At 40.3% G+C, this 23,885-nt stretch overlaps 2 protein-coding genes and 1 pseudogene across 2 annotated transcripts in view; all 3 read left to right on the top strand.

The window, feature by feature from the left end:
* LOC143030971 (uncharacterized) overlaps window positions 1-23,885 on the top strand; it is a 205,277-nt gene that overhangs the window by 22,106 nt on the left and 159,286 nt on the right. The window lies entirely within an intron of this gene.
* On the top strand, window positions 3,144-18,441 carry LOC143030965 (uncharacterized). The gene is made up of 2 exons (XM_076194266.1): window positions 3,144-3,410; window positions 12,110-18,441. Exon 2 carries the CDS (start codon window positions 12,214-12,216, stop codon window positions 13,603-13,605), a length of 1,392 nt encoding a protein of 463 aa, XP_076050381.1. The 5' UTR covers window positions 3,144-3,410; window positions 12,110-12,213; the 3' UTR covers window positions 13,606-18,441.
* LOC143030194 (uncharacterized) lies at window positions 17,990-23,564 on the top strand (annotated as a pseudogene).

Genomic DNA, 23,885 nt, shown 5'->3' on the forward strand with positions numbered 1-23,885 from the left:
TCCAGGAAGGAATGGATTACCTGCGTGACAACACACCTGGCAATTTTGAAGTGGTAGCTTATTTTGACGCAACTTATATATCAGGCATTGTATAAAAATCATTTAGAGTAATGTGTGTGTGCTATATGATAAGATATAGATATCTTTGAGTTAATTCCCAAACTAAACTGTTTTCATATTTGTATGTTTATAGGTACACTCTGTCGAATTGCCAACAGAAACGGGCTACTTTGTCTGAGAAGAATCCCTTCTTTATTTCCCCTAGAGAAGTGGAATGTTCATAGAGCTACCATATAAAATGAAGACCGCACAAACAATTTATGTGAAAGTTGGAATCGCGCATTCAAACGGTTAGTTGGATACTCCCATCCAGCCATATGGGCTGCAATCGAGAGTCTGCAGAAGGGTGTATGCATCGTTTCTACACATTTGGCAAATGATGCAGTTGGACAGAGACTGAAGAAGCAAGTGCGGCGGACCACAAAAGGCCTGCAAGACAGACTACGCACTCTTTGTGTGGACTTAAACACCGGTCGGAAGACACTAGAAGAAACAATGAGAGGCCTTGGGTACAACATTAGGCTCTATTAAACTATAAAGACCGATACAGAAGAAAATGTATGTCACAAAACAACTGCTGTGAACATATTTGTGCTACGTGTAAATATTTATATAACAATAAAGCATGTCTTGTAATTACGGTATTTTAGTTTTCTTTTGTTTTGGGGGTTTTGACCGACTGGGTTTTGTCGGTTGGGTTTTTATCCGTTGGGTTTTTGTCCACTGGGGTTTTGTCCTAGACCCCCCTCCCCCAAAGGATGGTAGCCTGCATATTATCGTGGAAAAGTCTCATTATGTCAATGTATTTGTCAGGGCATCCAAAATGGGACAGGCTCTTCCAGAGAACGCTGCGATTGACGGAGTCAAAAGCCTTCGTTAGATCTAAAGACGTCATGTAGAGTGGCTGATACTGTTTACGAGCCTTCTCTTACAACTGCCGGGCTGTGAAGATCATGTCGACAGTGCCTCTATTTAATCTGATGCCACATTGTGACTCAGGTAGAACCGCTTCAGCAATAGGAATAGGTCAGTCCAGCAATCATCAACATAGGACATCCGCAATATCACGAGCACCACCACCACCAGTCTCTTTCAGCTGTCCCTCGTCAGCTAGACGGGTCTCACTTAGGGCGGCTATACCAATTTGCTGAGCTCACGGGCAACGATTGCTGTCCGTCGCTCAGGTCTGTCAGAGTTTGGGTTGTCGTTAAGGGTCCTGACATTCCAGGAACCAAACTTCAGGTTGAATTCTTTTTGTTTTCGACCGCAAAGGGTGGTGGTCCTTCTGGCTGCGGTTGGCCTAGACAGGAAGGTTGAGGCGGACTATGTTTAGGGGACCTTTTCTAGCCCCTTCCCAGTGCAGGGTGAGCAGAGTGGATCCTAAAAAGGACTGCTCAGTCACAACCACAGTCCAGGTGCACAGACGACCATCTTGTGGCTACCGCCTCCGTGCCAGGTTACGGCTAAGAACCTACAGCTGCACAGACCTGCTTCCGTCGCCGTGAAACTGATCGCTGGAGGACTTACAAAATAAGAAAATGAGCGAGAGATGTAGGTGAGATGGAGATGGGTAGAGAGATGTATGATCTGTAAGAGTGCCTGTGCGTGAGAAGATTTAACGTGCGAAGGCAGTTGCATATCACGACGCATATCCAGAGGCCTGGTCAGGGTCCTGTGGCACGGGGATCCGAGACGGTTGGTGATCAGGTATAGTGCGCGATGTTACCTCGCACGCTCATCTGCCCGAAGCCATTGGCGTTTGAGGCCGCAGTTCTTCCGCCCATCCGAGTGGTTGGCCGTTGACTGCTAGGCACACAAGGGAAGCTATCCCCTATAGCCAGCCGATTACTTCGGGCTGGTTACCCGATGGGTAGTTTAGCCGGTGGGACGACACCATTACCAGGGTGTGGCCGATGCTGTGCCTGAGCAGCTACCAGGAGCCAGGGCCCCGACAAGGGGAGGGGCAGGGGGGGGGCACGTTTTTGAGGGGGGCGGCGGCACTTTTGGTGAAAAGAAGGTAAAGTAAATTCCCCCTAATGCACTTTTAATGCATGTTTTATCTATAATGAGTTGTGTGTATGAATGATGTGTGCATAAAAGTTGTTTTGTGAATGAATGTTACGTATGAATCGTGCTTGTGACCATCAGATGTGGAAGGTGGTGGTAGTGGGGGTGTTTGTGGGGGGGGGACACTTTTCGACTCGCCCAGGGGCGGCACTTACCCCCCATGTCGGGGCCCTGCTAGGAGCCATACACGCGAGCTGGGTGAAAACATGGGGACTAGTGCAGTCCAGCCACCCAGGAAGTTTCTGGTGCGTCAGCCTTTCTGCAAAAGTGCTACCCCTACGCAACCTCACCCCGTACAACCCATATATATATATATATATATATATATATATATATATATATATATATATATATATATATATACATATATATATATATATATATATATATATATATATATATATATATATATATATATATATATATATATATAACATCTTTTGGTATGCCAACGTGATCTATGTATAACATGGATACTAACACGAAATGTTGATGAGTTTACTGCATATCAATAGACGTATGATGAATATGAAATCACGAGTGATAAAATGCAGACTATGAACATATATACGATTTGATTTAGGTTCCCATAACTTTCCTTAATCCACTGACTCATCTGGCTTCAGTGCTAACCTGTTGATAGCTTTTAGCCACTCACTACGGCTATTCCCACTTAGTGACAACATACGGAACTTCAAGTGACTGTTCTTCTTTCCATTGAAGGTACATCCTATTACACAGCAACTTTTGGGCATGATGTCAACAGAACCTGCGACTAGAATCTAACTGAGAGCTCCTCTCACGTGTGTTGTTGCTTTCCCCCAATCAAATATGGAGGCCTGGTTGCAAAGGCCGGGGACCCGGATATCCGACCGCGAGAATATGCAACTATTGATTATCCTAACTGACTATAAAGCGTTTCGTTTGTGTTTTGTTTCTTTCGTTCATACTCCTAACGCGAAAATAATCTTATCCTAAATGTTTTTGTTTTGTTTCTTTCGTTTATATTCCGCCCGCCTCCTTCATCTTTTCTCTTGCTTTCCATATTTTGTGTAGTGTCTCCTTTTTAACATCTATTTTTGCTTACTCGATTAAGAATTTCCCTGCCGTCAATTCATCTTTGCCACTATCTACTTATGTTTCACTCCATTATTCTTCAAGTCCCTGGCATTGTTTATTTACATATGACGTCATAGACAACGAAGCCATGAGTTGCACTCTTTCATCTATGTGAAGAGCTTGTTTTCGTGGCTGTGCTACAAAAGTGTACCTTTCTTGAATTCGTAAGTTAAATCATATAGTGGTTAAGTAGCTGAGTGAATGCGTTGTGCATTTACTTTTGACATTTGCTACACTTCACTTACCGTTTGGTAGTGTAATTGGCATTCTGAACAGGGGTAAATGTGCGGGTATTTATCAAGTTGTTTGCCAATCTGGCACCTGCAATTACCTATATAGTCGGTTAGCTCATATCATTCTGCATGTTTTTAACCCCAGATACAAGTACTACAAACTAATAGTAGTGTCAATAGCTATTTAAGAAAAATTGAGATGAGTGAACACCTTTATATTTACCAAGGCCAAGGGGATAGGTTAGGTCAGATCAGATCTCACTGCTGCAATTCTTACCTCTATCTCTTATCATTAAGTATTTTAAAACCCATATATAAGTATTACCAAGTAATAGTAATGTTGGTAGTGATTTTTAGAAAATTGAGTCTAGCAAATATTTTGGTTTATTATAATTATAGTATAAAGTCATTTGCTAGTCTCACAGCTGCAGACTTTAACTTTATCGTTGGCTAGCACTTATCATTGTGAGTATTGTGAGCTCCATGTATAACTACCGTATTCACTGTTTCTTCATTCAGTTTGTTCCAGATATCTACCACTCTGTGTGGGAAGCTATTTTTTTTTTTTTTTTTTTTTTTTTCCAGATTTCTTCAGTAACCATCCTTTTTATTTATCTATTATTTTTGTGTCATCTTGTTTTTCTTTTATCCCACCTTAGTAAATCATCTCTATCAAGCACTTCTATCCCTTTCATAATTCTGTAGATGGTTAGGAGATCTCCTCTTTCTCTTCTTTGTTTTTGGGATGGTACCGTATTTTTCGGACCATAAGGTGCAGGCAAAATCCTTAAAATCGGCCAAAATCTGGTGGTGCGTCTTACAGTGAGGTGCGCCTTATGTGTGGCTTCGGTGCAAAAAAATGCCTTGGACAGTGATGTACTATTTTGACATGTTTCGTAGCTAGGGTGCCGATGACGACAGTGCATAGGCCAAAAGTTACAACCAAGTTATAACCAAGATGCATGTATCTTGACAAGAAAATTGCGAAAACTTTGACAGTTTTTGAGTCCATGCCACCACATTCATTCACGCTATCATGGATATGACATGATAGCGTCCACAACATAGACAGCCATTTTGCATTGGTCTAGTCTCCTCCATTCAGTCTGTAGTCCTTTTTTTTTTTTTTTTTTTCTTAGTATCGACCATGGGCGCAATATAGCAATAGAAATTTAATTATTTTGTAAATTAAAATGTATCGATGTAATATGCAATTTTGTGGGCAGAAATGAAAATAGAAAAATACATTGCTACAAGCAAATATGCTAATGAACGAAGTCAGTAGCATAGGATCGAGATGCCATCTTTTCGTCTGTCAATTGACAGCCTCGGTACTTCCGAAAGTACCTCGTCAGGTACATTTTCTTGAAGGAATGTTATGGAGCGGAAATACATGCATTCCCTCAAGTTGCAAGAACTTTGTATACCTCGCAAGCTGCGGGAGTGGTCGAAAAGCCCGCCAACGTCTCTCACGATGACGACAATGAGGATGAGCTGGGAATAAAACTGCTAATGTTGGTTTTATTCTCCACAATTCCCGTTAGGTGTTTATGTTGTTTTTTAGGGGTATTGGCAGGACAGACTGTCCATGGAGGTGGTCTGATTTCACTCACCAAAATAAAAAAGATATATCATTTTTGTAATTTTGCTAAATCCCAACCGATTTTTCTCATTCAACAACGAAAATGTTCAGTTCTGAATGCACTCACATGTGCAAGATTATCCGATGATGAGACCAGGTGCGCCTTATGGTCAGGCGCGCCTTATGTTAGGATGGGGAATAGCAAATTACGGGTGCGCCTTATGGTACAAAGTGCCTTATGGTACGAAGCGCCTTATGGTCCAAAAAATACAGTAGTTTGAATTTGTTCAATCTTTGTTCATATGTCAATTTGGAGAGCATTGGTGCCATCTTTGTCATTGCTCTTTCAATTCTTTCGTGTTATGTTATTTTTAGTACTGGGTGTCAATAGTGTTGCAGCATACTCCAATCTTGGTCTTATCAATGTAACTAATATTTTCTTTACCATTTCTTCAACCAGGTAGTCAAAGGCCAATTTCATTGATCTTAGTAAATTGAAAGATTCTCTGACTATTTTGTTGATATGTTTGTCTGGTGCCATGTCATAGCTGATAGTTACTCCTAGGTCCCTTTCCGAGTTGACTTTTTTAACTTCCTTTGTACCAGTTTTATAATGTCCCTATACAGGTAGTCGTCGACTTACGATCTATGCGACTTTCGACTGATCGACTTTACGACCACGAGATGGTGCAATAATATCTAACATTTAATAGAGTACCGGTAATAGAATTGCAATGTTATGCCTGGCAGTGCAGTACATTACTCCGCACACTGCGAGATGCGAGTACAATAGTTTTCGCAGGCTGCCGGCAGTGTCAGCATCCCAGCCAGCTAAATATTCTTTCATTTTGTTTGTTTGAAGTAAAATGTTTCCTAATTTTGCATTGCATTTTGTATTTTTGTATGTTGTGCAATTAATAAAATTTATCAAACTTTTTATGCCTAGGCTAGTTTGTTGTCGATAACAATATGTGAGGTACAGTACTTAAACAAAAAGAATGTGTTTTGTTTAAATAACAAAAAAAATCCTAATTTTGCCTTACATTTTGTATTTTTATGTTTTGCAATTAATAAAATTTAACTATTTTTTCATGCCTAGTCTGTTGTCGATGACAAAATGTTCGGCACAGCATTTTGTATTTTTATGTTTTGCGAGTAATAAAATGTAACAGTAAACTTTGTTTATGCCTAGTCTGTTGTCGATAACAATATTTTCGGTACAGTACGTAAACGAAAAGAATGTGTTTCGAAATATTTTTTTCCTAATTTTGCTTTACAATGATTTTAATGTAACCAACAAAAAAGGATTTGTAGGTCAAAGATGACAGGACTTTATTCAGTATGCGTAGGCCTAGGCTACGTTTCCTAACGAAAATGATAAAAAGTTAATGAATATTAAACAACGTAGCTCAAAGATAATAAGATTTTATTCAGTATGCATACATTTCCTTAAGAAAGTCTGATGGTAAAATAGTACAAAGGTTAACAAATACAGTATTAGATATCATAGGTCAAAGATGATAGGATTTTATTCAATATGCTTAGGCCTAGGCTACGTTTCCCAAAGAAAATCAGATGAAATTATAAAAAGGTTAAAAAAATATACAACATAGTTCAAAGATGCTAAGATTATTTCAGTATGCTAAATATACAATATATATATATATTATATAAAGGGTAATATATACTGTATATATATATAGACCGACTTGCGTCCAGATCGACTTACAACCTGTCTGTTGGAACCGATCTCGGTCGTAAGTCGATGTATTCTACTTTTGCTTTTTCCAAATTCCATTATACTACATTTCCTGATGTTGAAATTCACTTCACACTTCTGACTCCATTCCCAGACATTATCCAGATCTTTCTGTAGTGATTCAGTCTTCGTCTGTACTCACTCTCTTTAGTTGTTTTGTATCATCTGCAAAGAAGTTCATATAACATTCCACACCTTCATCCATGTCATTTATATATATAGCAAACATTATCGGAACCCCAATACAGAACCTTGTGGGACCCCACCTATCATCTCTTCCCAGGTCGAGTTCTTGTCTCTAAGTACCACTCTAATTTTTCTCCCGTTCAAGAAATCTTTCATCCATTCCAATAACATTCCTTGTTATTGGAATGTGTGTGTGTGTGTGTGTGTGCAGATGAACCATAAAACTGGCACATGAGCCAGTAATATGCTGGTTACTAGTAAGGAAAAGTAAACAAAATACCCAAATGCATTTGTGTAATTCGTATCTTCAGGTGAGATACAGAAATGGTATACCAGATTTTGTTGTTGAAAATGTGTCTGTATTGATTTACTATCCTTAGTATGGGTTCTTGATTGGGAATATGTGTGAGCATGGACTTTTGCAATATGGGCTTGTGTTTTGGGAGTCTAATGTTACTGAGGGTTTTGGTAATGATGTAGAAGAGGGTTTTGTTGAAGATGCAATGGAATGCAGTGCTAAAGATGAGGTGGAGGGATTTGTTGATGATACAATGTAACTTGACAAAATAGAGAACTTGTTCTGGACTGAACAGCGGAAGCAGGATTCTCATAGAAGTGGAGTGGAGGGACGGGGATGGAGTGGAAAGAGAAGGCATATGTCTTTGCTCCACCATCCATCCGTCAAAAATGAAGTACATGCTTGGCACTACCAAGACTAGCCAGTTGAAGAATGTCTTGTTCAAGACAGTACTCTTTGCATTGTTGAGAATGTATTAAGTGAGCTTCTCTGCTATGGAAACTATGAAGTTCTGATTCACAATCAAGAGTAGGGTGTGAGTCAAGGCCAAAGCAATGACTGCATTGGGGACCATTTGTACAGGTCTTCCTTCCATGGTGAAACTCATAACACTGGTAACACTGTAAAAAACAATTGATGAAAACTTTTATTGGGAGAGAAAGAAGACCAATATTTACTCACTCAGGGAGATATGGACCATAAAATGTGAGCATGAGCATGCTACTATTTTCTCTTGTCTTTGTCATTCCGTGAACATTATCAGGGCATAACTGATATTTCTGAGAATTTATGTAGGTCTTGGTTGTGGATATGTACTTTGTAGTAATTGAATGTTTGGTGTTGTTTGATGGATTTGAAAATTCCATCTGAAGGACAAGGTAGATGAAGGAACATCATGGCCTGTGTTAAGTCCTTACCTCAGATCATCTTTACCATATTTTTTTAGGTTATTTGTAGGGAACACTCCAGTCTCTCTCTAGATACTTAGCAGCATGGATAAAGTTACCTCTGTTTTCCTTATAGTATGTCACAAACCAGTAAGATGTAGGGGTGTGGTCTTTGGTAGCATGTTCTTCAGCATCATGGAAGAGGTTGGGACAGTAATCATTCTTGCTGTCAACTACATTACTTGATCAAATGATCTCAGCAATTAGGCTGTCATCTTCAAGGTGGGAAATGCTCACATGGGACCAAAACTCTTATGATATCCAACTTTACATTGATTAATGTTAATAGGCAGGGACACCTTCTAAACTGAGATAATACTAATATCAAATAAAGGTTCCACAAAGGGGACATTCCTAAAAAAAGTAAAGGCATAAGAGGGTCTTTTAATGTGCATGGATGTAGTACAGATGAGAGTAAAAGGGAAGAGATAGGCAGTATGTTTGTGAGAAGAAAGATGGATGTGTTGGCATTTAGTGAAATTTGGAAGGGAGGTGTGGGTTTTTATAAATGCATGTGGGCCTGGTAGTGAGAAGAGCATTGAGGAAAGGGAAGCTTTTTGGATAGATTTAAATGAATGTATAGATGGTTTAGGGAGAAATGTCAATGTAGTAGTATTGGGAGACCTTAATGCTAGGGTAGGAAATGAACCAACAAACAGAGTGGTTGTAAAGTGTGGAGTTCCAGGAAAAAGTTGTAGTGGAGAATTGATGGTAGAGATGTGTCTAGAAAGAGAGTTGATGATAGCAAATACAGCGAGGAAGAAAGTCAAGCATAAGAATACATGGGAGAGGGTGGTGGATGAAAAGGTGGTAGATAGAGCATTAATGGACTATATAATGGTAACCAGAAGAATAATAGGAATATTTAAGGATACACATGTTCTAAAGGGAGAGAGTGGGGGAATATCAGATCATTTTTTGATGGAAGGTAAGTTGAGAATGGAGGATAGATGGAGAAAGAGGAAAAGGACAGAAGGTAGGGAGGTGCTTAAAGTGAACTGCTGAAATGAGAAAGAGGAGGAGGAGTACAAGAAGCTGAGAGAAGAGTGGGAAGGAGTAAAGGATATAGAGTAGTACTAGGAGTGGAGGAGGAATGGGGATGGTTCAAGGAGGGAATCACAAAATGTGCAAAGATGGTGTGTGGAACAAGGTGGACAAAAGGAAATAGAAGAAAGAGTAGTGAGTGGTAGGATGAGGAAGCAAAGAAGGTTGTAGAAGAGAAGAAGCGAGTATTCGCAGATTGGTTACAAAATAGGATAAGAGAATCATATGAGAGGTATAAAGAAAAGAGAAGACAAAGCATAAAAGAGGAAAGAGAAGAGCAAATATGAAATAAGGTAAGAGTATGACAAAAAGTTTTGAAAGTTATTAAAAGATGTTTTGGAAAGAAATTAAGAGAGGAAGAGGAGGCAAATCAAGTAGAGAAGAGAAGGTAAAGGGTGCAGATGGAGAGAGGATAATGGTAGTAAGAGGAAGATGGGCAGAGTATTTTAGGGAGCTGCTAGATGTGAAGGAGGATAGGGAGGGAAAGGTAATTGCAGTGGGAAGTGCTAAGAAAATGACAGTAGCTGAGGAAATTTGAAGAGAATTAAGGAAAAGGTGAGGTAAAGGCAGTTGTTAAGATGATGAGAGCAGGTAAGGCATCTGGGTTGGATGGGTGTCATGCAGAATGTCTAAAAAAAAAAAGGTACCGTGATGATGCAATGGCTGCTGAGGTTATTTAATGTTTGCTTAAGAGTGGGTAGAGTGCCAGAGGACTGGAGGAGTGCCTGTATTGTTCCACTCAGCAAGGAAAAAGGGGACAAGTGTGAGTCTAATAGTTTTAGAGGGATCAGCTTGCTAAGTATTGTTGGGAAGGCTTATGGGAGGGTCTTGATTGAGCGGATTAGGAGAGGAATAGAGGGAGTAATTGGTGAGGAACAGTGTTGGTTTAAGACAGGTAGGAATTGCATGGATCAGATTTTTGTGGTAAGATATGTGAGGAAGTTTTAGGAAACGTAAGGATGGTTTTTGGGCCTTTATGGATTTGGAAAAGGCTTATGACAGTGTAGACAGGAAGGCGCTGTGGGAGGTAATGCAGATATATGGGATAAGAGGAGTGAGTATTTTGAGGTAAAGGTAGAACTTCACCAGGGATGTGTTATGTAACCTTGGCTGTTCAATTTATGCATGAATGGGGTGGTATGAGAGGTAAATGCAAGTGTAATGATTAAAGAAAATAGAGAAAAGTGGGTGATGAGCCAATTGTTGTTCAAAGATGAATGTGGATAAAAGTAAGGTGATGAAACATGAAACATAAGAGAGGAGTTTGAATGTGTTTGAGATGAGATGCCTGAGAAATATGATAGGGGTTACTAGGCTGGATAGAGTGAGAAATGAGGAGGTGAGGAGGAGAACAGGGATGGTAAGGGATTTGGGAGATAAGGTTGATGAAAGATTATTGGGATGGTTTTGACACATGGAGAGAATGAGTGAAGAAAGATTATTAAAACACCTGTGGAAGGCACAGGTAGGAGCTAACATGAGGGGGTGACCAAGGATGAGATGGATGGATGGGGTGAAAGGGTCATTGGGAAAGAGGGGAATGTCTGTTGAGGAAGGACAGGAGAAGACAGAAGATTGGGGTGAATGGAGAATGGTTGTGTATGAATGATGCTGTAATGCATGAAGAGGAAGTGGGTGGGGGATTAGGGGTGAGGGAATGTGTGTGAAAAATAAATTTATATATCCTGACTGGATTTCTAAGCCATCTTTTCCATTTCTGAATGAGGGGACAAAAAGGGGGAATCACTGTTTTAATGAGACGGCCTTGCTGTGGATATGCTGTGTCTTGCGACGCTGGTTCTGACCCAGGGCAGTGGGCGAGATGTAGGGGTTACTGAGGAGCCAAGATAAGAGGGAAGGAGGGTGGTGGATTGGAGTGGAGTATGTGGGGATGGAATGGATTTTATGCCTTTGTTTTTTGGCTACCTTACTTGTAAAGGGGAAAAAGCCTTTGGTATATGTATATATGTATTATCACACAAGTGATAATACATACTGGTAAGGGAGTCACAGGCTTCCTGGAAGATGACTGAGTTTGTGTATATAATGCCTATGTTTAAATGACCTGTAGGTTGAATATGTGAAAGCACTAATTCTCATATTACCGGGTATACATTGTCTTCTTGCTATTTCCACATTTACTGGGATTGCACCTTTGACAGCAGTTCCTGATTACATCATGATTGTTGTGATTGTTTTAGTAGGTATGTCCAATACTCTTTTTATTAGACAAACATGTACTTAATGTGGCAAGAAAAAATATGGAAATTTCACCTATAATTTAATTTATTACGTTATTCAGAAATAATAACACAGGTATACCACTTACCAGTGTATCTGAAAGGATGTGACTTGCATTACTTATTTGAGTCTTTTGAGATGAACTGAATAAACCCCCATAGAGTTTGTCATATTTAGATTCTGGTCTTGTGAGCTCAAACATGGAATATTCTGGAATTATGTTAAAATATGACTACTTTGGCAATCTGGGCTGTTTCCCACTTCCAAATCTCATGACATGATGAAGAAGCCAGAGCAAAATTTGAGTCATTCCAGTTGTGGTGGTGTGAGTATGCTTGTAGCTATTGGATGGTTTTCAGCATATTTCTAATGCAAAGGTAGAATGCAATATGTAATAGTACCATATCTGTTAGTATTTATATTTTATGTTACATTATGGTACAAAGGGTCTGTTTAGGTACAAAGAGACTTGAATATCAAATGGTTTGTGTACACAACACTCACAATCCTATTACAGTGTATTATGCAATTTCAAAGAGTTAGATGTTAATCTTATGATTATATATTTTCCAGGAAGAGGGTAACTATCACCATTCCTTTGGAAGAGCTGTCCAGAGAATCCATATGTGTCACGTAATGAAGAAGATCTGGTGCGACATCTATGGCACAGCTATATCATGAATCATGTAAGACATCACATGATGACCCACAGAGGAGAGAAGCGTTTCCAGTGTTGCCTGTGTGATTCTGCTTTCTCAAAAAAGGGTGATCTCACAAACCATATGAGGACCCACACAGGTGAGAAGCCTTTCCAATGTGACCTGTGTGGTTCTGCTTTCTCACAAAAGGGTAATCTCACAAGTCATATGAGGACTCACACAGGAGAGAAGCCTTTCCAATGTGACCTGTGTGGTTCTACTTTCTCACAAAAGGGTAATCTCGCAAGTCATAGGAGGACTCACACAGGAGAGAAGCCGTTCCAGTGTGACCTGTGCAATTCTTCTTTCTCACAAAAGCATGATCTTACAATGCATATGAGGACCCACACAGGAGAGCATTTCCAGTGTGACCTGTGTGATTCTGCATTCTTAGAAAAGAAATCTCTAACACAGCATATGAGGACCCACACAGGAGAAAAGCCTTTCCAGTGTGACCTGTGTAACTCTGCTTTCTCACAAAAGGGTGATCTCACAAGGCATATGAGGACCCACACAGGAGAGAAGCCTTTCCAGTGTGACCTGTGTGATTCTGCTTTCTCACGAAAGGGTCATCTAACAAACCATATGAGGACCCACACAGGAGAAAAGCCTTTTCAGTGCGACTTGTGCAAATCTACTTTCTCAGAAAAGAACTCTCTAACAAAGCATATGAGGACCCACACAGGAGAAAAGCCTTTCCAGTGTGACCTTTGTGATTCTGATTTCTCACTAAAGGTTAGTCTTGTAAGGCATATGAGGACTCACACAGGAGAGAAGCCTTTCCAATGTGACCTGTGTGATTCTACTTTCTCACAAAAGGGTAATCTCATAAAGCATATGAGGACTCACACAGGAGAGAAGCCTTTCCAGTGTGACTTGTGCAATTCTACTTTCTTGGTAAAGGATTCTCTAACAAAGCATATGAGGACCCACACAGGAGAAAAGCCTTTCCAGTGTGACCTTTGTGATTCTGCTTTCTATGTAAAGGGTAGTCTCACAAAGCATATATTGACTCACACAGGAGAGAAGCCTTTCCAATGTGACCTGTGTGATTCTGCTTTCTCACAAAAGGGTAATCTCATAAAGCATATGAGGACCCACACAGGAGAGAAGCCTTTCCAGTGTGACCTGTGCAATTCTTCTTTCTCACAAAAGAATTCTCTAACAAAGCATATGAAAACCCACACAGGAGAGAAGCCTTTCCAGTGTGTCCTGTGTGATTCTGCTTTCTCAGTAAAGGATACTCTCACAAGGCATATGAGGACCCACACAGGAGAGAAGCCTTTCCAATGTGATCTGTGCAATGCAGCTTACTCAAGTAAGATTTATCTCACAAGACATATGAGGAGCCACATAGGAGAAGTTTTCTAGTGTGACCTGTGTGACTCTGCTTTTTCACAAAGGAGTTATCCCATACAGCATATGAAGACTCCCAGACGAGAGAAGCTTTTTCAGTGTGATCTCTTTAACTCTGGTTTTTCACATAAGACTTCTCTCACAAAGGTATATGAGGATAGACATTGGAGAGAAGCCATTCCTGTATGATTTGTATGATGAAAAGATCACACTTCCGATGGCTTGGATTAAGCCAGCAGAAAGGCAATTGCAAAAGCGATGCCTACACACTTAGAGTCCAGCATGGCATTCCCTTTGTTTTACCTGTGTAGAGGGATTAGGGAGAAATGCCAATGTTGCTGTACTGGGAGACCTTAATGCTAGGGTAGGAAATGAACCAATAGACAGAGTGATTGAGAAGTATGGAGTTCCAGGGAGAGGGTGGTGGATGGAAGGGTGGTAGATAGAATGTTAATTGACTATATAGTGGTAACCAAGAGTAGAGTGGGAAGAGTTAAGGATGTACATGTTCTAAGGGGAGAGAATGGGGGAATATCAGATCACTTTTTGGTGGAAGGTAAGTTCAGAGTGGAGATAGGTGGAGAAAGAGGAAAAGGGCAGAAGGTAGGGAGGTACTTTGAATGAACTGCTTAAATGAGAAAGAAAAGGAGGAGGAGTACAAGAAGCTGAGAGAGGAGTGAAGGATAGAGTAGAATTAGGAGTGGAGGAGGAATAGTGATGGTTCAAGGAGGGAGTCATAAGGTGTGCAAAGGTGGTGTGTGGAACAAGGAGGATGGGAGGAAATAGAAGGAAGGGTAGTGAGTGGTGGGATGAGGAAGGAAAGAAGAGAAGAAACAGGCTTTCATAGATTGGTTACAAAATAAGATGAATGATATGCGAGGTACAAAGAAAAGAGAAGAGAAGTAAAGCATAAGATAAAGGAGGCAAAGGGGAGAGCAGATGTGAAATGGGGTAAGAGTATGACAGAAAATATTGAAAGTAATAAAAAATGTTTAGGAAAGAAATTAAAAGAGGAAGAGGAGGCAAATCAAGTAGAGAAGAAAAGATAAAAGATGCGGATGGAGAGGTGATAATGGAAGAGAAGGCAGTGAGAGGAAGGTGGGCAGAGTATTTTAGGGAGTTGCTAAATATGAAGGAGTATAGGGAGGGAAAGGTAGTTGCAGTGGGTGGCACTAAGAAAACGACCATGATGAGTGAGGAAGATGGAGGAGAAAAAAAGAAAGATGAAGTGAAGGCAGCTGTTAAGATGATGAGAACAGGTAAGGCACCTGGGTCTGGATGGATCCCATGCAGAAAGTCTGAAAAATGGAGGTACAGTGATGGTGGACTGGCTGGTAATGCATCTGGGTTGGATGGGCGTCATGCAGAATTTCTAAAAAAAAAAAAAAAAAGTACAATGATGATGCAATGGCTGGTGAGGTTATTTAATGTCTACTTAAGAGAGGGTAGAGTGCCAGAGGACTGGAGGAGTGCCTGTATAGTTCCACTCAACAAGGGAAAGGGCAATAAGTGTGAGTGTAGAAGTTTTAGAAGAATCAGCTTATTAAGTGAAGTTGGGAAGGCCTATGGTTGATTGAGAGGATTAGGAGAGGAACAGAGGGAGTAATTGGTGATGAACATTGTGGGTTTAGGACAGGTATGGGTTGTGTAGATCAGATTTTTGTGGTAAGACAGATGTGCGAGAAAGCTATAGGAACAGATAAGGATGTATTTTGGGCTTTTATGGATCTGGAATAGGCTTATGGGAGGGTAGACAGGAAGGCACTGTGGGAGGTTTTACAGATATATGAGATAAGAAGAAAGCTGTTAAAAGCAGTCAGTTAGGATTAGAAATGGAGAGAGTGGTTTGAGGTAAAGGTGGGACTTCATCAAGGATGTGTTATGTTGCCCTGGCTGTTCAATTTATACATGGATTAGGTGGTGCTAGAGGTGAATGCAAGGGTAGTGGGTCAGGGATTGAAGATGGTTAAAGAAAATGGAGAAAAGTGGGAAACAAGTCAGTTGTTGTTTACTGATGACACTGTGCTTGTGGCGGGATTGAGGAAATTAGTGACAGTTTGGGAAGATGTGCAAAAGAAGGAAGATGAAGATAAATGTGGGTAAAAGTAAGGTGATGAGATGTACAAGGGGAGAGAGTGGCAGCAGGCTGGAAGTGAGTATTAAGGTAGGGAGACTGGAGAAAGTGGATAGACCTAAATACTTGGAGATACTTGGATGTGAATGTGGTTGGAAAGGGAGGAGTGGGGGTGGAGGTAGAATGTAGATTGAGAGAAGCGAATAAATGCTAGGGGGATTAAAATGTGTAATGAGAAATAGACTTTTGGGAATGGATGCTAAGAGGAGATTTTATGATGGCGTGATTGTGCCGACAGCACTGTACAGGGTAGAAACATGGAACATAAGAGAGGAAGAGAGAAGGAATTTGAATGTGTTTGAAATTAAATGCCTGAAAAGTATAAGGGTTACTAGGCTAAATAGAGTGAGAAATGAGGAGGTGAAGAGGAGAACAGGGATGGAAAGGGAGTTGTTGTTGTTGTTGTTGTCGTTCCCTAGACTGTCCGAGCAGTCCTATCTCCCAAAGGAATGCCACAGCCGAAACTGGGTTTTCCCACAAATCCTTTATAGAGTGTATGTTGTGTTGTTTGCATGCATGATTGTGTATAATGCAGTCTTCCATTATGTGTTGTATGGTATGGGGTGAAGTGTTACATCCTGGGCAGCTGTTCACAATGCGGTCATCCAGCCTCTTCTGGTAGCTTAGAAGTGCTGGGTGGTGGCTGCACCGCAGTCTGGCCAGGTGGACTCTGTCCTTTCGTGGGAGAGAGGATTCAGAAGGGTGGATATCAGGGGGTCTGGCATGCAGAAAGGGAGTTGGGAGATAGGGTTGATGAAAGAGTATTGGGATGGATTGGATACATGGAGAGAATGAGTAAGGAAAGATTAATAAAAGAGGTGTGGAAGGCAGAGGTAGAAGGAGTGAACATGAGAGGGCAACCTTGGATGGATGGGGTAATAGGGGCATTAGGAAAGTGGGGAATGTCTGTTGAGGAAGAACAGAACTGGTTCAGGAACTTTCATAGCGGACTGAAGTTTGGCATATTTTGCAAGTTTGTATGATGGATATTCAGAATGCAACATCAGTAATTCATCAAGTAAAATGTGTACATATTCTGTAAATGAAAAATGGAGGTCTATGGTGTGCACATATTATTTAGTTTGTCATATCAGAACAATACCAAATTTTTAGGTAATTATTTTAAATTTATCACATTGCTCCAGTAGGAAGTCTTATGCAGTTTCATAGTTTGGATGCATATATAGCAGAATAATGCTTCATACACTTACCACATGTTAGATCAACCTTCTCCTTCGCCACTCCCATTGCACCTCTCTATTTTTTTTTTTTTTTTTTTTTTTTTCTACATGAAATTTCATTGAAATGAAATGCAGCAAGTAGTACCGTAGTCCGAAAGTGGAAAATTAATGATGATAATTTTCAATCACCATGCATACATTTTATCATTCTCAATATGAATTCAGCCCCCTTGTGCCTGATCATAGTGAAATTACATCAAGAGATGTTTGAAGTTAAATATGTACTTGCCTTCCTTTCATTGCTTCATAAAAGAGAAGAAAATAAAAAGCACTGGGACTTAGGAGCAAAGAAGCACACAACCTTGTGATAAGATTTCAGCACTGATGTTTGTTTTGTTGGATCACTGTTGCAACTTACAGTGACACAGTAAACGATTTTCGAACTAGATGCTTTATAAAACCTTGCTAACACATGAAATATAACAGATCACTGATCAAGTTGGCAGCATGGAATGGAATTTTATAATGTATGCACATGGCAAGCATCAGGATATAAACAGCAAGCTTGACATCACAGCCTTACGAGAAAAGCTGAAAGTTGGCAAAGGAAAAGTTCATATGCTACTGATATTTTGATAGGCCTATTTCTAATTACATTGCATGAAAACTAGGATTTATTTTTGCACTATTTTATCAAAAAAGTGACTAAGCTATACATTTAGCAAATATTCACCAACTCTTTGAGAACCTTCTCAGCAGATCTTTAAAGCTGTTCACTTGCCTGGTTGCTGTTTAGATTTAGTTGTAGCCAGTTGGGTTTGACTCGTATGACAGTTTGGCCAGTTTACTTCTAGTTGCCCCTCAGTTTGTAGTTGTCCCATTATTTTTTCCTTTTATTTATCCCCATTCAACAGCTTGGGTCTGTCCTTCTAATTATTGTTTGATGTTGATATAAGATTAGTTAAGAATTTTACCTGGTAGCTTACCATGATCTCTATGATGTCTGTCTCCTTTTTTTTTTTTTTTTTTTTTTTTTTTTTTTTTTTTTTTTTTTTTGTCGAGCTCTCTATAATGGTCTTGACCAATGGAGGAGGATGGGAGCCTCTGTACCTGTGGACACTACTTTCACTACAACCTGAGTGATGCAGCTTTCTCACAAAAGGAGTCTCTCACAAAGCACATGAGGACCCACACAGGTCTCTCAAGTATGAGAGTGACTCGCACTGGTGAGAATCCATTGCAGGACTTGTTCAGTCAAGTGAAGTAAAACAAAACAAGAATCATCTTATCAATTTCGCCCTCTCGAATAGTCCTTGTTGGCCTGAAAAGTGTGAATACTTGATACAGTCCCATTTTTCCCTGATGTATCAAATCAAGCAAAATAAAACAAAACAAAAAGCATGTTATCAATAGTCCTTGGCCTGAAAAGTGTGAATAGTTGATACATTTCCATTTTTCCCCCCTAATATATCAAATTCTGACTGGAAAAGAGAAAAAATAAAAAAAAAAGTTTTCCACAAAGACCTACTGTTAAAGAATAACAACATGAGCAATGTAGATACTGATGAAAGTAAGTGAGCCTTGGAATAGTAGATATATTAACAAAAGAAGAACAGAGTCAAAGCAAAAATTGGAAAGGAAGCCACTAGAAAGATCCATCCTCTCTTTCTACTTGACTTTCCTTGAAAGGTAAACAAAGGGAAAAAAGGTGACAACCATGTTTGGTAGATAGTGCACACAGACATGGTCTGTATTCTATAGCCATTTGTAAATTTATAAGATAAAAGAAAAAATTTAAATAACAAAATGGCAAATAACCAATGCACCATGTCATATAGGAAGGAAGCATATATACATATACCAAAGGCTTTTTCCCCCTTACATGGGGGGTAGCCAAAAAGAAAAAGGCATATAAATCACTCACACCCATTTCATTTCCTATATATTCCACTCCCCTCCACCCTCCTCCTTCCCTCCTATCTTGGCACCTTCTGGATAACGGGTCATCTTTGCATCCTGTCTGCTGCCCTGGGCCAGAAGCAGTGTCGCAAGACACAGCACATCCACAGCAAGGCAGCTTCATATATTCGACTACCCTCCTCTCCGTCCCCCATGCAGAAAAGTAGAAGGACGGGGAGAAATTCCTTTGGGCTGCGTCAATTTTTTTCTCATACATACTTCCTCATCCCCCATCCACTCCCCCTCACGCATCACAGCCTCATCTATACACAACCCTTCTCCATTCACCCCTATCTTCTGTCCTCTCACATCCTTCCTCCACAGACATTCCTCTCTTTTGTAATGCCCCTTTCACCCCATCCATCCATCTCATCCTAGAACACCCCCTCATATTCACTCCTTCCACCTCTGCCTTCCACACTTCTTTTACTAATTTTTCATCACTCATTCTTTCCACGAGTCCAAACCATCCTAATGCTCTTTCATCAACCTTATCTCCCAGCTCCCTTTCCACCCCTGTTCTCCTCACCACCTCATTTCTCAATCTATCCAGCCTATTAACCCCTATCATATTTCTCAGACATTTCATCTCAAACACATTCAAACTCCTCTCTTCCTCTCCCATGTTCCATGTTTCTTCCCCGTACAGTGCTGTTGGCACAATCACTCCTTCATATAAACTCCTCTTATCATCCATTCCCAGATGTCTATTTCTCATTACACTTTTCAATCCACTAAGGCATTTACTCGCTTCTCTCAATCTGCATTCTACCTCCACCCCCACTCCCTTTCCTGCCACATTAGCACCCAAGTATCTAAAACTATCCATTTCCTCCAGTCTTTCACCCTTAATGCTCACTTCTAATCTGCTGTCACCCTCCCTTTGTACATCTCATCACCTTACATTTGCCCACATTTATCTTCAGCTTTCTTCTTTCACACACCTCAAATTCTGTCACTAACTTCCTCAATCCCTCCTCTGATCCTGCTACAAGTGCAGTGTTGTCAGCAAACAATAACTGGCTCACCTCCCACTTTTCTCTATTTTCTTTAATCATCTCCAATCCCTGACCCACTACCCTTGGATTCACCTCTCGCACCACCCCATCCATGTAAAGATTGAACAGCCAGGGCGACATAGCACATCCCTGACGAAGTCCCACCTTTACCTCAAACCATTCACTCTCTCCATTTCCAATCCTAACACAAGCTCTACTACTCTCGTAAAAACTCTTGACTGCTCTTAACAGCTTTCCTCCTATCCCATATATCTGCATAACCTCCCACAGTGCCTTCCTGTCTACCCTGTCATAAGACTTTTCCAGATCCATGAAAGCCCAAAATACATCCTTACCTCTTCCTATAGCTTCCTCACATATCTGTCTTACCACAAAAATCTGATCTATGCAACCCCTACCTGTCCTAAACCCACACTGCTCCTCACCAATTACTCCCTCTGTTCCTCTCCTAATCCTCTCAATCAAGACCCTCCCATAAGCCTTCCCAACTACACTCAACAAGCTGATCCCTCTGAAACTACTACACTCACACTTGTCCCCCTTTCCTTTCTAAAGCGGAACTATACAGGCACTCCTCCAGTCCTCTGGCACTCTACCCTCTCTTAAACAAACATTAAATAACCTCACCAGCCAGTCTACCATAACTGTACCTCCTTTTTTTTTCAGACATTTTGCATGGCATCCATCCAACCCAGGTGCCTTTCCTGCTCTCATCATCTTAACAGCTGCTTTCACTTCATCCTTCCCTATTTCTCCTCCATTTTCCTCACTCATCTCTCTCATTTTCTTAGCGCTTCCCACTGCAACTACCTTTCCCTCGCTATCCTCTTTTATATTTAGCAACTCCCTAAAATACTCTGCCCACCTTCCTCTCACCGCCTTCTCTTCCATTATCATCTCTTCATCTGCACCTTTTACCTTTTCTTCTCTACTTGATTCGCCTCCTCTTTCTTTTTTAATTTCCTTCCAAAACATCTTTTTATTACTTTAAAAAATTTCTGTCATACTCTCACCTCATTTCACATCTGCTCTCCTCTTTGCTTCCTTTATCTTATGTTTAACTTCCCTTCTCTTTACTTTGTACCTCTCATACGATTCCCTCGTCCTAATGTGTAGCCAATCTATGAATGCCTGCTTCTTCTCTTCTACACCTTTCTCTGCTTCCTCATCCCACCACTCACTACCCTTCCTTCTATTTCCTCCCATCCTCCTTGTTCCACACACCATCTTTGCACACCTTATGACTACCTCCTTGAACCATCCCCATTCCTCCTCCACTCCTAGTTCTACTCTATCCTTTACTCCTTCCCACTCTTCTTTCAGCTTCTTCGTATACTCATTCTCCTTTTTTTGTCATTTAAGCAGTTCACTCAAAGTACCTCCCTACTTTCTGCCCTTTTCCTCTTTCTCCAACTTACCTTCCAGAAAATGATCTGATATTCCCCCACTCTTTCCCCTTAGAACATGTACATCCTTAACTCCTACCATACTCCTGGTCACCACTATATAGTCCATTAACGCTCTATCTGCCACCTTACCATCAATCACCCTCTCCCATGTGTGCTTATGCTTGCCTTTCTTCCTAAACACTGTATTTCCTATCATTAACTCTCAAGACACATCGCCATCAATTCTCCACTACGATATTTACCTGGAACTCCATACTTCCCAATCACTCCGTCTGTTGGTTCATTTCCTACCCTAGCTTTAAGGTCTCCCAATACAACTACATTAACATTTCTCCCTAATCTCTCTATGCACTCATTTATATGTACCCAAAAAGCCTCCCTTTCCTCTACGTTCTTCTCACTACCAGATCCATACGCACTTACAAAAACCCACATCTCCCTTTTCACCATCCACATCAACGTTGATGAAACCTCCTTCCACTCCACTACCCGCTTACTTATCTCTTCACTTACTAGTATAGCCACCCCCTTCTCTCCCTCGTCTCCTCTTCACTCCTGAGTACCTCCCAACTACACTCCCAAACTCGCAGTTACCCTTTCCTTTCATTTTAGTTTCACTCAGAGCCAGCACATCCATCTTTCTTCTCACAAACATACTGCCTATCTCTTCCCTTTTACTCTCATCTGTACCACATCCACGCACATTAAAAGACCCAAACCTTAGGGTACTGTTTGGAGAACTCCCAGACCCTCTTATGCCTTTACTTCTTTTTTTAGGAATGTCCCCTTTTGGGGCTACAGGTAGTAGGACTCCTGATCCCGTTTTTTGTCGCCTTTTACGACTCAAGTGGAAAGACTTGGTGGTAGCTTTCTCTTCCCCCACCATAGGGTAGGCGAGAAAAGGAAATGAATATTCAGAGAAATGGGACAGGACAGTAACAAGGGGTTGGGGGACAGCATAACGGAGGGATAGTCGTAGTATAAAAGTGTCATCATTTCTCTATGAACAGAGTGCTCCTCTATCACAGACCAAATAATGTGTGTCTCTGGTCCGTAGGGGCACCCCATATAGACCCTAAAATATCAACTGCATGCTACTTTGCCACAATAACATGCAGCCAATACCCCAGACGGGGGCATATTGTGTAAAAACTGTTTTCACGTGGCGTTAGTATCATTGCTCTTTGAATATTTCGTGTTTTATTACGTATTCAAGAACATATTGTGCTGTGACAACATAATTTCACAAAACAGTAGTGTATAAAAAATAAAATAGAAAGAGTGGGCTAATTAGCCAAATAAATGACACGACAGTAATGTATGGTTGGCAAGTGATCACCTGGTTTAAAATATATCGATTATTTATCGTATTCCATGATAGCTGTACCTCGGGGAAAAAAATGAAAATTTGGTCGACGGGCGTAGCGATGCGTCCCCCAATTACCCGAGCCGGGTGCAAAATCTTTACAAGGCGATTTCTCAAAATTGAAATTTTGAGACAATAGTTATAACTCTTTTAATATTGAATTTCTTTACTTCTTTCATTCTTCAAACTTGCTTCCTTCTTTCTCCTCCCTTCCTTCATGTTATTGCATTTTATATTTCAGATTATTGTCATTGTCTTTTCTAAAAGAAATTGAATATAAGGGCAACCACAATCAGAGATCGAGACAAAGGGTCTCAATATCTAAGTGGCAACCAGAAGAGAGCACTGGCCAAAGCTAAGGTTTCTGAAAATGAAAAGTATAGAGGTGCTATCAACAAATACTTTGCCACTCCATCTTTCAAACGCCCACGTATTAAGGATGAAGAAAACAAAAACTACCCAGAAAATGATGATATAGCCTTGAGCCCAATTACAGTTGATAAATACAATGATGATATTGGTAACAAATTAGAAAAGGACGACGCAGTTGTGAATCAAATTGAAGACGATCTCAATACACCAGAAGACAGTACCAAAGCAGAAAGCTTACTTATGACCGAAAAAAAACAAGCCCATACATCATGCAGTGATAGATCATACATGAATAAAGTTGTAATTAACATGTATGAGGACCCAACCGGTTGGCCAGCAGATATAAATAAAAATGTAAGAGATTACTTAACAATGAAAGGTCCTCTTAATATTCCGGTGATCATAGGGACAGTGTTTTTCTAAGTTTCATTGTGACAAGAAACTTCCAAATGGGGAGAGTGCTAAAAAACTCTGTCTGCTGATTGAATCTATTGTTTTCATTGCAAACTATTTAATCATTGCGTTATTAATTAGTGGATTCAACTGGTCTAATCTTCATACAAGGTTATATGAGCATGAAAATTTGGAAGCCACATGAGTTTTTAGGAGTTATGTAGGTTTGGATACCTGAATCTTTGTAGAGCCGAATGAGACTAATTTTGATGTCTTGGAAACATCTGGGAAGATCAATTTATTGTCGAAGGTCATTACATCGGAGTGGACACCTCCATGTGGACGATGAAAAGATTACATATGCAAATATAGTTTTATATGTGTATGTACATGGCTTGATTATTATACAAAAATGCTATAATAAATATGGTGAAAAAGTTTTGTATGAAGTAATTTGATTAT

The sequence above is a fragment of the Oratosquilla oratoria genome, chromosome 12 (genome assembly GCF_046742065.1).
Source record: "Oratosquilla oratoria isolate Oo_2021 chromosome 12, ASM4674206v1, whole genome shotgun sequence".
Classification (NCBI taxonomy): domain Eukaryota; kingdom Metazoa; phylum Arthropoda; class Malacostraca; order Stomatopoda; family Squillidae; genus Oratosquilla; species Oratosquilla oratoria.

What these genes read in the sequence shown, in the direction of transcription:
- LOC143030965 (XM_076194266.1), top strand. Translation starts at nt 12,214, where the DNA reads ATGAATCATGTAAGACATCACATGATGACCCACAGAGGAGAGAAGCGT.